The following is a 14,665-nucleotide window of genomic DNA, read 5'->3' as shown; positions in this document are numbered from 1 at the left end:
TACCTGCCCCGTGTGCCCCGGGGAGCCGGGTACCTGCCCCGTGTGCCCCGGGGAGCCGGGTACCTGCCCCGTGTGCCCCGGGGAGCCGGGTACCTGCCCCGTGTGCCCCGGGGAGCCGGGTACCTGCCCCGGGGAGCCGGGTACCTGCCCCGTGTGCCCCGGGGAGCCGGGTACCTGCCCCGGGGAGCCGGGTACCTGCCCCGTGTGCCCCGGGGAGCCGGGTACCTGCCCCGTGTGCCCCGGGGAGCCGGGTACCTGCCCCGTGTGCCCCGGGGAGCCGGGTACCTGCCCCGTGTGCCCCGGGGAGCCGGGTACCTGCCCCGTGTGCCCCGGGGAGCCGGGTACCTGCCCCGTGTGTCTGGCGAGCAAGGTATCCACACCTTGCATCCACTATGCAACCTGGGCACACTCACACTGAGGCCTGTACACACCTTGCATTGAACTTTACCTTAGATTTTCATTCTTCCCACTCCCGAATTTTGGACAAGAAATCAGGTGCGGCAAATAACTCTGCTTTTTGGTATCAAAAGTCAAACACAATGTTTGTAATCAGGGCGGAGGTGGCGAGGGTGCAGGTTATGGTGTGGAATCAGTAAACTTGGGGTTTCATCAGCAAAACCACTTTGGAAGGAAGAAATAAAACACTTTAAATAATGCTTCCAATTGTCTTCACTGAGTATGTTGCTAAAAGAGTTGGTGCATCATTAGTTGCATTCTTAGTGCCTCCTCAGCATCTGAAGGTGCATTCATTCCCTGTCGATGCTACCTATTGATATAGACACAATGTGAATTGCTTCCTGCAGCAAACAGGAGGCAGTTGCATGCATCGCACTAGAACTGCCATATCCTGACACTGACCTTTTTGGGTTATATGAAGTTTATACTTAGTTTTTAAAGTATTGTGGCTAATTATTGGGTTTACACTAATATCAGAAGATTTGTGTAGTGAGATAAACAATAACTATATCTGGCATGTAGATACTGAGAAGACAACATCAAACTGTACCACAGAGACTGAAATAGAATCAGAACTATAGCAAGAGCAGTAGCTAACATCTGTAGAGCAGATGTATAAATGACACAAATACAGTACATAGGCATGCTGGCAAAAATGTAGCGCTTGGGATCGGTGTAATGTTAGGGAAGTATACCTGGTGGGTGTAGGTTGTTACATGTTTGGAAATTTCTAACGATACCAAAAGTCTTTATTTTAAATAGAGCTCCATTGTCCCATTTATATCATGTCTTATGATGGTGAATTGCATCTAACGCTGAGATTGACTTTGTGTCACAGTAGAACTGTAGGATAACAACTCTGATGTTTTTGCATTTTATCGGATTTACGCTAATTTTGGAATTAATTTTTGCAGTGGTAGCTATGAGGTTGAGGAACAAAAGTCATAGTTGCTATAGTATCTCAGTTATGGTATCTAAGATACACAAAGCAATTCTCTAGCCAAAATATTGATGGTGGAGTATTTGCCACTCTATTTAATGGAATATTTCTTGGGCTGTGCTGGAGTGTGAGACCAGTCATAAAATGATGGCATTGGGTTAAAGAATTGCAGTAAGTTGATGTCTGGTTCTGAACATCAGGGAAAGAATTTGAGGCAGTAGGTTCTCCGTTGGGTTTAAAATAAACTCTTGTGATAAATAAGGGAATGACCTGCAAGAACATTACAGAATTTTGACTGGGAAATCAACATTTGGCTTAATAGGCCTCTTCTTCCAACTTCTTCCACTTTCATGGAGTCCCTAACTTACTTAATTTTACAATCATTTAATGCAAAGACCAAAGAAAGAAAGGAAGCTAAAGAGAACGTGTAAAAAGAACATCATCCAAATCTCATTGCTGCACACTCATGGGGGCCAACAATGTATTTCTAGTCTTATGAAGGTAAATTCTCCTCTACTGACACCAGTAGGGGTCCTGGTGACCTAAAGGGAGTTCTTGAGTTCCAAGGTACTTATTATGGTTTTTTTCCTGACAGGTGGAAGAAGCAGGACAGGTGTTCCTGCTTATGAAGAAGGAATATCGGATTTCCCGTAATGTGCGATTAGCTTGGTTTCTCGGCAAGCTCAATCAAAACATCCGACAGATGTCACAGTCGGAGCTTGTGAGTGAAAGGCTTGGGGGAATTGTTCTAAGTGCTGTGTGTGGGCGCATGGGGGAGTCGAGTGCCCTGCTGGAATCTAATAATGGGAGCCTAACCTGGCACATTAATAATCTTTGTATGAAATGTAAATTGGGGACTCTCAGTACATTGGGGGAAGCATGGTTATCGTGACTGTTTTTAGCACAGAACATTGGTAACACAAGTCGTTTCAGGATATTTGTTGAAATAATTTCACATATTAATGTCGCTGCCCCCTTGCCTTTCCTCTCCTACGATCAAGAATGTGAACCCGGGCACTTTTTTCTGTCCTTCCCCAGCCCAGGGACACTGAGGCCAACTGTTCTGCCCCTGAGGCCAACTAACTCAACGATTGAAACTGGGACATCCTTGGTCTGCATGGCTCAGTATCACACTATCGAGTGCTTGTACCCACTGAGCCAATAGGCAGAGTTTATTGATAGTACCTTTGTGGTGATACAAGTTTTGGTTTGGGTATTTAACAAAAAAATGCACTGGTAGGCATGGCTGCTTCTATGGTAGATCCTTTTACCTATTATAAAGTTCTCAGTGTGAGCTGTGCAAAAGGTATTGTTAATCCGGCCCCTCTCCTTGCCTCACATCTCTAAAGGGGTTCTCTATAGGAGTTGGATATTTTTCTTAAGGCCAAAGGGATCAAGGGGTATGGGGAGAAAGCAGGGACCGGGTACTGAATTTGGATGATCAGCCATGATCGCGTTGAATGGCGGAGCAGGCTCGAGGGGCCGAATGGCCTACTCCTGCTCCTATCTTCTATGTTTCTATTAGTGAGAAATATAGGGTACATCAGAGTGGTACAGCTGGAAGTGTGATGTATATTGCAAAGTTTACACTTGCATTAAATGAGAGAGTGGCATATTGGCGAGTCTTCCAAAGAGAATTGCTAAGTGACATTTGTGGTAAACCACGTTCACTATCGTATCACTGTTAGTAGTTAGCACTGTTCACCACTGTTCGTTATAACTGTATCACTGACCACTATTGTATCACGGTACGAGGTCGCCTCTTGCCACACTGCTATACCTGGGATGACCACTGCCGACTCCGCCTTGGCTCCACCCACCAGGCCAGGTATAAAGGTGAGCGACTGGCTGGTATTCCTCCTGCTTGGATCGGATCACCCACGAGAGTGGTTATTTAGTCAATAAAAACCTTTAGTCACCTTCGTAACTCTTCGCCTTTTATTGGAGGAATTGATAGGTATATCAATTTTATTGACTAAATTTAATGATGTCCGACAACGAGTCACAACCGGCGGAGGAGCCACCAGCGCAGCTCCCAGGAGCACAGCCACACCAGCCAGCTTGGCTGCGAGCCCTCAGACCGCCGTACCTGGACCTGAACCCACGAGCAGCAAACTCAGCCGCAGACTTTAAACACTGGCTGGTCTGCTTCGAATCATACCTGAGAGAATCCAGCGTCCCTCAGGCATCCAAACTAAGTGTCCTGCAGGCACAACTGAGCCCGAGAGTATACACTCTCATCGAGGACATGACTACCTACGAGACCGCCATCAACCTGCTGAAACAGAAGTACCGGACCCCGGTAAACTACATGTACGCTAGGCACCTCCTAAGATCACGGCCGCAACAGCCAGGAGAATCAGTAGCCGAATTCTCACAGGCGCTATATGCACTCGCCAGGAACTGTGACTTTAAATCGGTGTCGGCAGCCGAAAATACTGAAGATAATATCCGCGACGCATTCCTGAAAGGCCTACGGTCCGAGTACTCACGGCAAAGACTGCTGGAAGCTAAAGACCTCAGCATAGAAAAAGCTGAAGCCCTCGCTATCTCCCTGGAAGTGGCCCACCAAGATCAGGAAGCATTCACCAGGTACTGCTCGCGACCCTGGGACTCGGGCCCGACCCCTACCACAGCACCCTTCCCAGCGCCGCCCCCGGGACCTACCTCTGCGTCGGCGTCCCGGACCCGACCGGCCCTGCCACCCCCGGCACCAGCCCCGACATCGGGCATCCGCGATCGGGCCGCCGGCTGTTTTTTTTGTGGCCAGGAGAAGCACCCGAGGTCGCGCTGCCCAGCCAAGAACTCCATATGTAAAACCTGCCTGAAGAAAGGCCACTTCTCCAAGGCCTGCAGGAGCGGATCCTCAGAGGCCAGCAGTGCCGCATGCGAACTATGGGCGCGGCCATCTTCGTTTAGGGCAACTGAGGCCAGCATCCCCACACATGAGTCATGGGGGCGGCCATCTTTGATTAAGGCAACCGACCCCAATAGTGCCTCATGGGGCCCTACCTCGTGGGAGACGCCATTTTACTCACCACGCCCGACCGCCTCGCCCGCAGATGACAACGACTCGCTCAGCTACACACTAGCTTCCGTCACCCTGGACCAAGCCCGCCCGCACCATCTGTCCAAGTCAATGATGGACATCAAAGTGAACGGCCACGCCACGACCTGCCTGTTCGACAGCGGAAGCACGGAGAGCTTCATCCACCCAGACACGGTGAGCCACTACTCCCTCTCTGTCCTACCAACGCGCAGCCGAATCTCGATGGCATCGAGGTCCCACGCCACGGACATCAGCGGCTACTGTGTCGTGACCCTGTCGGTTAAGGGCACGGAGTATAAAAACTTTAAACTCCTCGTCCTCCCCCATCTCTGCGCTGCCGTCCTACTAGGGCTGGACTTCCAATCCCACCTCCAAAGCGTAACCCTAGCATACGGTGGACCCCTCCCCCCACTCACAGTCAACAACCAGCAAACGTTAAACCGCCCACCGCGTAACACCTGCAGCCTCTCCACCCTCAAGGTCCCGCCACCCTCTCTGTTTGCTAACCTTACCCCTGACTGCAAACCCGTCGCTACCAAGAGCAGGCGGTATAGCGCCGGGGACAGAGCCTTCATTAGCTCTGAGGTGCGGCGCCTCCTGAAAGAGGGCATTATCGAGGGGAGCAGCAGCCCCTGGCGTGCCCAGGTCGTAGTCGTAAAGACCGGCGATAAAAACCGCCTGGTCATCGACTACAGCCAGACCATAAACAGATATACCCAGCTGGACGCATACCCCCTCCCCCGCATATCTGACATGGTCAATCAGATTGCACAGTATAAAGTATTCTCGACCATCGACCTGAAGTCGGCCTACCACCAACTCCCTATCCACCCTGAGGACCGCCAGTATACCGCCTTCGAGGCGAATGGGCGCCTATACCACTTCCTTAGGGTCCCCTTCGGTGTCACTAATGGGGTCTCGGTCTTCCAAAGGGAGATGGACCAGATGGTTGACCAGAACGAACTGCAGGCTACATTCCCCTACCTAGATAACGTCACTATCTGCGGCCGCGACCGGCAGGAACATGACGCGAATCTGGAGAAATTCCTCCGTACGGCCCAACGGCTGAACCTCACCTACAATAAGGAGAAATGCGTGTTTAACACCACGCGCCTTGCCATCCTCGGCTGCGTAGTGGAGAACGGAATCATCGGCCCCGACCCAGAAAGAATGCGCCCCCTCATGGAGCTACCCCTCCCCCACTGCCCTAAAGCACTTAGGAGAACCCTGAGGCTTTTCGCCTACTATGCCCAATGGGTACCCAATTACGCGGACAAAGCCAGACCCCTCCTGAAAGCCACTTCCTTCCCCCTCACGGAGGAGGCGTGCGCGGCCTTCTCCCTCATTAAGGGAGACATAGCCAAGGCCACGATGCACGCAGTGGACGAGTCCATCCCCTTTCAGGTGGAGAGCGACGCATCCGACTTCGCCTTAGCCGCCACCCTAAACCAGGAGGGGAGGCCAGTGGCCTTCTTCTCAAGGACCCTACAGGGCCCCGAGATCCGACATTCGTCGGTCGAGAAAGAGGCCCAGGCGATCGTGGAGGCAGTACGGCGCTGGAGGCACTACCTGGCAGGCAAACGATTTACCCTCCTCACCGACCAGCGTTCGGTGGCTTTCATGTTTAATAACAAGCTGAAGGGCAAAATCAAGAATGACAAGATTTTGAGATGGAGAATCGAGCTCTCCACCTACGATTATGAGATCTTGTACCGGCCAGGCAAGCTGAACGAATCCCCTGATGCCCTTTCACGAATGACATGCGCCAGCGCGCATATCGATAGGCTTCAGACCCTCCACGACCAGCTCTGCCACCCCGGAGTCACCAGACTCTACCATTTCATTAAGGCCCGCAACCTGACCTACTCCATCGAGGAGGTCAGGACCATGACCAGGAACTGCCAGACCTGTGCGGAGTGCAAACCGCACTTCTATAGGCCGGACCGAGCAAGCCTGATCAAGGCCACCCGCCCCTTCGAGCGCCTGAGCATCGACTTTAAGGGGCCCCTCCCGTCCTCTGACCGTAATGTGTACTTCCTCAACATCGTTGATGAGTACTCCCGTTTCCCCTTTGCCTTCCCCTGCCCCGACATGACCAGTAGCACGGTCATTAAGTGCCTGAATGCCCTCTTCGCCTTGTTCGGGTTCCCGAACTATATACACAGCGACCGGGGCTCCTCCTTCATGAGCGAGGAACTCCGGCAATTCCTCCTAGAGAGAGGTATTGCAGCAAGCAGGACCACCAGCTACAACCCCAGAGGTAACGGTCAGGTGGAAAGAGAGAACGCGACGGTATGGAAGGCCGTCCTCTTAGCCTTAAAGTCTAAGGGCCTCCCAACCTCCCGCTGGCAAGAAGTCCTCCCGACAGCGCTGCACTCCATCCGGTCATTACTTTGCACGGCCACTAACACCACCCCCCATGAACGAATGTTCGTTTTCCCCAGGAAGTCGACTACGGGAACCACTCTACCAACCTGGCTGACCGCCCCGGGGCCGGTCTGGCTGCGGAAACACGTGAGGACCCATAAAACGGACCCCCTGGTCGAGAGGGTGAACCTCCTGCACGCCAACCCCCAGTACGCCTACGTGGCGTACCCAGACGGGCGGGAGGACACTGTCTCCCTACGAGACCTCGCACCCTCAGCCGATCCGGAAACACCGCCACCACCCCCCCCCAACCTCAGTCCAGGTAGACGGCATGCCGGAACCCCACGAGCCCTCGCCGACCACGCAAACACCAGCATCAACACCGGATAAGGCACCAGCACCGGATAAGGCAACACCACCGCTGCGGCGATCGGAGAGGCTTACGAAGCCTCCGGACAGACTGACCTACCAGAATTGGTAGTACACTTCACCCCGCCGGACTTAATTCTAAACAAGGGGTGAATGTGGTAAACCACGTTCACTATCGTATCACTGTTAGTAGTTAGCACTGTTCACCACTGTTCGTTATAACTGTATCACTGACCACTATTGTATCACGGTACGAGGTCGCCTCTTGCCACACTGCTATACCTGGGATGACCACTGCCGACTCCGCCTTGGCTCCACCCACCAGGCCAGGTATAAAGGTGAGCGACTGGCTGGTATTCCTCCTGCTTGGATCGGATCACCCACGAGAGTGGTTATTTAGTCAATAAAAACCTTTAGTCACCTTCGTAACTCTTCGCCTTTTATTGGAGGAATTGATAGGTATATCAACATTATTATGCAGTTATGAAGGAAAGGTGGAATTGTGTGTTTTTTGAAATGGAGCGAACAAATGCTTCATAACAACAGTCTTTGTCTTTTACAATTTTTCCTCTTCTTACAGATCAACTCCAACAATGAACTGGATATTTTCAGTGTCCTACCAAAGGGCTGGCAGCCAGATGAGCAAGCTGGTGCTCATACCTACCAACTGGTACCCTCGACACATGTTACCTTCCTCGCTCAGCGATACCGCTTTGTTATTGAACTGGATCTCAGTCCGTCTACAGGGATCGTGGTGAGTAATTGTCGCATTCAGTGAAGAGAGAGTGAAACTAAACACTATCGAAACCAAACATCTGAATAAATATTGTGGGTTTAATCAGCAATGCTGGCTAACAGATTTCAAAATGGCAGATGCAATATAACGTGGATAAATGTGAGGTTATCCACTTTGGTGGCAAAAACAGGAAGGCAGATTACTATCTGAATGGCAATAGATTGGGAGAAGGGGAAGTGCAACGAGACCTGGGTGTCCTTGTGCACCAGTCGCTGAAGGTAAGCATGCAGGTGCAGCAGGCGGTTAAGAAGGCAAATGGTATGTTGGCCTTCGTAGCGAGAGGGTTCGAGTACAGGAACAAGGATGTCTTGCTGCAGTTGTACAGGGCCTTGGTGAGACCACATCTTGAGTATTGTGTGCAGTTTTGGTCGCCTTATCTGAGGAAGGATGTTCTTGCCATGGAAGGAGTTCAGCGAAGATTCACCAGGCTGATACCTGGGATGGCAGGAATGACGTATGTGGAGAGATTGGGTCGATTGGGCTTATACTCGCTGGAGTTTAGAAGAATGAGAGGGGATCTCATTGAAACTTATAAAATTCTGACAGGACTGGACAGACTAGATGCAGGAAGGATGTTCCCGATGGTCGGGGAGTCCAGAACCAGGGGTCACAGTCTAAGGATAAGGGGTAAGCCATTTAGAACAGAAATGAGGAGGAATTTCTTCACCCAGAGAGTGGTGAACCTGTGGAATTCTCTACCACAGAAGGCAGTAGAGGCCAATTCATTAAATATATTCAAGAAGGAGTTGGATATATTTCTTAAGGCTAAAGGGATCAAGGGATATTGGGAGAAAGCAGGGACTGGGTACTGAATTTGGATGATCAGCCATGATCACATTGAATGGCGGAGCAGGCTCGAGGGGCCGAATGGCCTACTCCTGCTCCTATCTTCTATGTTTCTATTAATCGCGCTATATATATATTTTTAAAATTGTTTTTCTTATTAATTCTTCTTGAGAAAAAGGTTCGTACAGATATTTGAAACATAGAAACATAGAAGATAGGAGCAGGAGTAGGCCACTCGGCCCTTCGAGCCTGCTCCGCCATTCAACGAGATCATGGCTGATCATCCAAACCCTAGCACCCGGTCCCTACACCGACAGCCATCCCACCCAAGCCCTATCCCCGTAACCCCCACGCATTTAATCCCCCCTAACACTAAGGGCCAATTTTTATCATGGCCAATCAACCTAACCTGCACATCTTTGGACTGTGGGAGGAAACCGGAGCACCCGGAGGAAACCCACGCAAACACGGGGAGAATGTGCAAACTCCACACAGACAGTCACCCGAGGCCGGATTTGAACCCGGGTCCCTGGCGCTGTGAGGCAACAGTGCTAACCACTATGCCACCATGCTGCCCACTAGGGTCATGATCATTTAATGGCGGTTCTTGAAATTTAGTTGGTTCAGGGAAATCGAGGATCTTACAAATACGATGATGGGCCTTGTAGGATCTGGGCATTTTCATTTGTGGAGCGCGAGGAAGGGGATGTTAGTTTGGCGGCTACACTCTGGCTTTCTGTAGTTGGTCTGAGTCCGTGCTGGTGATGCCTGGGTCAGGTGTGTTTCCAAGAATGACTCCCAAGTTCCAGGAGAGCCCATAGATCTCCTTTTGTGATTGGCAGATGTCCCACAGATGCTTCAGCCTCGTGGAGGAATATATTCTGTTGCTTCATTGTACATCCTTCAGCAATATAAAGGGAGATCATTAAACTTGCTGGTCGTCTTCTTGTTGCCCAGTCCCTGTACCTCTCCGCCTCTCCACCTCTCTCTCCTCCTTACAGACGCTATCTCTTCGACCGAGCTTTTGGTCACCTGGCCTAATATCTCCTTAAGTTGCTCAGTGTCAAATTTTGTTTGCTAACACTCCTGTGAAGCGCATTGGAATGTTTTACCACATTCAAGGCGCTATATAAATGCAAATTGTTGTTGTTGGTTGGGAACAGATACTTTGCTTGTAAATCCCCCTGCTGTGGCTTCATGGACTCACACCAGTGTTGTTATGAATTGGGAACATTCTCCTCAGCCCACTGTTCTACTCTTGATATCGCCGGAGTAGAACATCAAGATATTGCATAAGGGACAATTAAGATGACCAAACCACAGCTAAACTGTTTAAAACTTGTGAACTGGACAAAGGTTTTACTGCCTCCTGCCCCATTAAAAACGCACTAAACCTTTCAGTAATATCAAAAATATAGGAAAGATATCAAATCTAGCTAACCGCCCTCATAGAAAAGTTGGTTTGACAGGAGAGTCAAGGTTAAGGACAGAATCTATTTGGTTAGAGTTAAGAAATAATAGAGGTGCTATTACACCACTGGGTGTATTCTATAGACCACTAACTAGTGGGAAGAGGAGCAAATTTACAGAGAGATGCAAGAACTATATAGTAGTGATAATGGGGGACTTCAACTATCCTAATATAGACTGGGATAGTAATAGTGTAAAGGGCAGAGTGGGGGAAGAATTTTTGAAGTGGGTTCAGGAGAACTTTCTTGATCAGTATGTTTCCAGCCCAACAAGGAAGGAGGCATTGCTGGATCTGGTTCTGGGGAATGAGGTGGGTCAAGTGGAGCAAGTGTCAGGTGAACATTTAGGGACCAGTAATCATACTATCATAAGGCTTAGATTAGCTATGGTAAAGGACAGGGAGCAATCTAGGGAGTAAAAATACTTAATTGGAGGAAGGCCAATTTCAGTGGGATGAGAACGGATCTGGCCCGGGTAAATTGGAATCAAAGATTGGCAGGCAAAACTGTAATCGAACAATGGGCTGCCTTTAAAGAGGAAATAGTTTGGGTACAGTCGTGGTACATTCCCACTAGGGGGAAAGGTAAGGTAACTAAAGTCAGAGCTCCCTGGATGATGACAGAGATAAAGAGTAAGATGAAGCAGAAAAAGAGCGCGTATGACAGATGTCAGGTCGAGAATACATCTGAGAATCAGGCTAAATAAAGAAAGTTCAGAGGAGAAGTGAAAATGAAAATAAGAGGGGCAAAGAGGATATGAGAATAGAATGGCAGCTAACATAAAAGGTAATCCAAAAGTCTTCTATAGGCATATAAATAGTAAACGGGTAGTAAAAGGAGGGGTGGGGACGATTACCGACCAAAACACTAGTGGGTGTAGTCTATAGGCCTCCGAACAGTTGCAACTATGTTGGACGGAGTATCAATCAGGAAATAGTTGAGGCTTGTAATAAGGGAACATCTATAATTATGGGGGATTTTAACTATCATATTAATTGGACAAATCAAATTGGGCAGGGCTGCCTTGAGGATGAGTTCATTGAGTGTATTAGGGATGGGTTTCTTGAGCAGTATGTAACTGAACCGACCAGGGGGCAAGCAACCTTAGATCAGGTCCTGTGTAACGCGACAGGATTAATTAAAAATGTCCTAGTAAAGGATCCCCTTGGAATGAGTGACCATAACATGGTTGAATTCCATATTCAATTAGAGGGTGAGAAGGTTGGATCTCAAACAAGCGTGCTAAGCTTGAATAAAGGAGACTTATGAAGGTATGAGAGCGGAATTGAGTAGAGTGGATTGGGAAAATAGATTAAAGGGTAAGACGATACATGATCAGTGGTGTACATTTAAGGAGTTATTTTACAACTTCCAAAAAAATATATTCCACTGAGAAGAAAAGGGTGTAAAAGAAAAGACAGCCATCCGTGGCTAAGTAAAGAAATTAAGGATAGTATTCGACTAAAAACAAGGGCATATAAGGTAGCCAAATCTAGTGGGAGGATAGAGGATTGGGAAAACTTTAAAAGACAGCAAAAAATAACAAAAAGATTGATTAAGAAAGGCAAGATAGATTATGAAAGTAAATTAGCAAAAAATATAAAAACAGATAGTAAGAGTTTTTATAGTTATATAAAAAGAAAAAGGGTGGCTAAAGTAAATGTTGGTCCCTTAGAGGATGAGACCGGGAAATTAATGGTGGGAAATATGGAGATGGCAAAAACACTGAATGAATATTTTGTATCAGTCTTTACAGTAGAAGACACTAAGAATATCCCAACACTGGACAAATAGTGGGGGAGGAGCTAAACACAATCAAAATCACTAAGGAAGTGGTACTCATAAAATAGTGGGACTCAAGGCGGATAAATCACCTGGACCTGATGGCTTACATCCTAGGGTCTTGAGGGAAGTGGCGGTAGGGATTGTGGAAGCATTGGTAATAATTTTCCAAAACTCCCTGGACTCAGCAAAGGTCCCGGCAGACTGGAAAACTGCTAATGTAACACCCTTATTTAAAAAGGGCAGTAGACAGAAGGCTGGAAACTATAGACCGGTTAGCCTAACATCTGTGGTAGGTAAAATTTTGGAGTCCATTATTAAGGAGACAGTAACAGGACATTTGGATAATCATCATTTAATAGGACAAAGTCAGCATGGTTTTATGAAGGGGAAGTCATGTTTGACAAATTTGCTGGAGTTCTTTGAGGAAGTAACATATAGGGTGGATAAAGGGGAACCAGTGGACGTAGTGTATTTAGACTTCCAAAAGGCATTTGACAAGGTGCCACACAAAAGATTATTGCTTAAGATAAAAAATCACGGGATTGGGGGTAATATTCTGGCATGGATAGAGGATTGGCTATCTAACAGAAGGCAGAGAGTTGAGATAAATGGTTCATTCTCAGAATGGCAATCAGTAACTAGTGGTGTTCCGCAGGGGTCGGTGCTGGGTCCCCAACTCTTTACAATCTATATTAACGATTTGGAGGAGGGGACCGAGTGTAACCTATCAAAGTTTGCAGATGATACTAAGATGGGAGGGAAAGTAGTGAGTGAGGAGGACATAAAAAACCTGCAAGGGGACATCGACAGGCTAAGTAAGTGGGCAGAGATTTGGCAGATGGAATACAATACTGGAAAGTGTGAGGTTATGCACTTTGGCAGGAAAAATCGTAGAGCGAGCTATTATCTTAATGGCAAGAAACTGGAAAGTACTGAAGTACAAAGGGATCTGGGGGTCCTGGTGCACGAAACTCAAAAGGTTAGTATGCAGGTGCAGCAAGTGATTAAGAAGGCCAATGGAATGTTGGCTTTCATTGCTAGGGGGATAGAATATAAAAATAGGGAGGTATTGCTTCAGTTGTACAAGGTATTGGTGAGACCGCACCTGGAATACTGCGTACAGTTTTGGTGTCCATACTTAAGAAAAGACATACTTGCTCTCAAGTCAGTACAAAGAAGGTTCACTCGGTTAATCCCGGGGATGAGGGGATGGACATATGAGGAGAGGTTGAGTAGATTGGGACTCTACTCATTGGAGTTCAGAAGAATGAGAGGCGATCTTATTGAAACATATAAGATTGTGAAGGGCGGGGAGGATGTTCCCGATGATGGGTGAAACTAGAACTAGGGGGCATAGTCTTAGAATAAGGGGCTGCTCTTTCAAAACTGAGATGAGGAGGAACTACTTCACTCAGAGGGTGGTAGGTCCATGGAATATGCTGCCCCAAAAAGCTGTAGAAGCTACATCATTACATAAATTTAAAACAGAAATAGACAGTTTCCTAGAAGTAAAGGGAATTAAGGGTTACGGGGAGCGGGCAGGAATTTGGACATGAGTCTAGGTTCGGATCGGTCATGGCCCTGTGGGTAGCGGAGCGGGCCCAGGGGCCGTGTAGCCTGATCCTGCTCCTATTTTGTGTGTCTAATTCTGTTAGATTCAGGAGATGGTTCTGTGATAGTAGATTGGCGGTTAGGATCAGATCAGCCATGATCTGATTAAATGGCGGAGCAGGCTCGAGGGGCCGATTGGCCTACTCCTGCTCCTATTTCTTATGTTCTTATTAAAAAGGAGACCGACACATAGAGGCAGAGGGTATGGCTGAGATGCTAAATGAATAATTTGCATCTGTCTTCACCAAGGAAGAAGATGCTGCCATAGACATAGTGAAGGAGGAGGTAGAGGAGATACTGGATGGGATAAAGTTGATAAAGAGGGGGTACCAGAAAGGCTGGCTGTACTTAAAGTAGATAAATCACCAGGACCGGATGCGATGCATCTGAGGACGATGAGGGAAGTGAAGGAAGAAATCACGGAGGTACTGGCCATAATCTTCCAATCCTCCTTAGAAACGGGGATGGTGCCAGAGGACTGGAGAATAGCAAATGTTACATCATTATTCAAAAAAGGGTGTAAAGATAAACCCAGCAACTACAGGCCAGTCAGTTTAACCTCGGTAGTGGGGAAGCTTTTAGAAACAATAATCAGGGACAAAATTAACAGTCACTTGGACAAGTATGGATTAATTAAGGAAAGCCAGCATGGATTTGTTAAAGGCAAATCGTGTTTAACCAACTTGCTCGAGTTTTTTGATGAGGTAACAGAGAGGGTTGATGAGGGCAATGCGGACTGGAGGAAGGTATACAGTGGTGTTCGGCTCTAGGACCGCTGATTTTCTTGATATATATTAATTATTACTTGGATGTGGGTGTACAGGGCACAATTTCAAAATTTGCAGATGACACAAAACTTGGAAGTATAGTGATAGACTTCAAGAGGACATAGACAGGCTGGTGGAATGGATGAAAAAAAATTGCAGTGCTACACGGAAAGGGCGGGGGAGTGTCATAGAGTTATACAGCACAGAAAGAGGCCCTTCGGCCCATCGCGTCCGCGCCGGCCATCAAGCCCTGTCTAATCTAATCCCATT

The 14,665-nt window shown here is 48.1% G+C and overlaps 2 protein-coding genes across 5 annotated transcripts in view; both read left to right on the top strand.

The window, feature by feature from the left end:
* The window catches only part of LOC147122271 (very long chain fatty acid elongase 1-like), a 99,567-nt gene that overhangs the window by 33,957 nt on the left and 50,945 nt on the right, over positions 1 to 14,665 (top strand). The gene's annotated exons all lie outside the window — the stretch shown is intronic.
* The window catches only part of szt2 (SZT2 subunit of KICSTOR complex), a 293,641-nt gene continuing 280,867 nt past the window's right edge, over positions 1,892 to 14,665 (top strand). Inside the window, exons 1-3 of the mRNA XM_085978227.1 lie at positions 1,892 to 1,897; positions 1,992 to 2,117; positions 7,762 to 7,935. Coding sequence (XP_085834353.1) covers positions 1,892 to 1,897; positions 1,992 to 2,117; positions 7,762 to 7,935 — 306 coding nt within the window. The remainder of the gene's footprint in view (positions 1,898 to 1,991; positions 2,118 to 7,761; positions 7,936 to 14,665) is intronic.

The sequence above is a fragment of the Somniosus microcephalus genome, chromosome 3, assembly GCF_052327205.1.
Source record: "Somniosus microcephalus isolate GS21.2 chromosome 3, FLI_Smic_1.0, whole genome shotgun sequence".
NCBI classification, from domain to species: Eukaryota; Metazoa; Chordata; class Chondrichthyes; order Squaliformes; family Somniosidae; genus Somniosus; species Somniosus microcephalus.
This window is presented reverse-complemented; position numbering and strand designations above follow the sequence as displayed.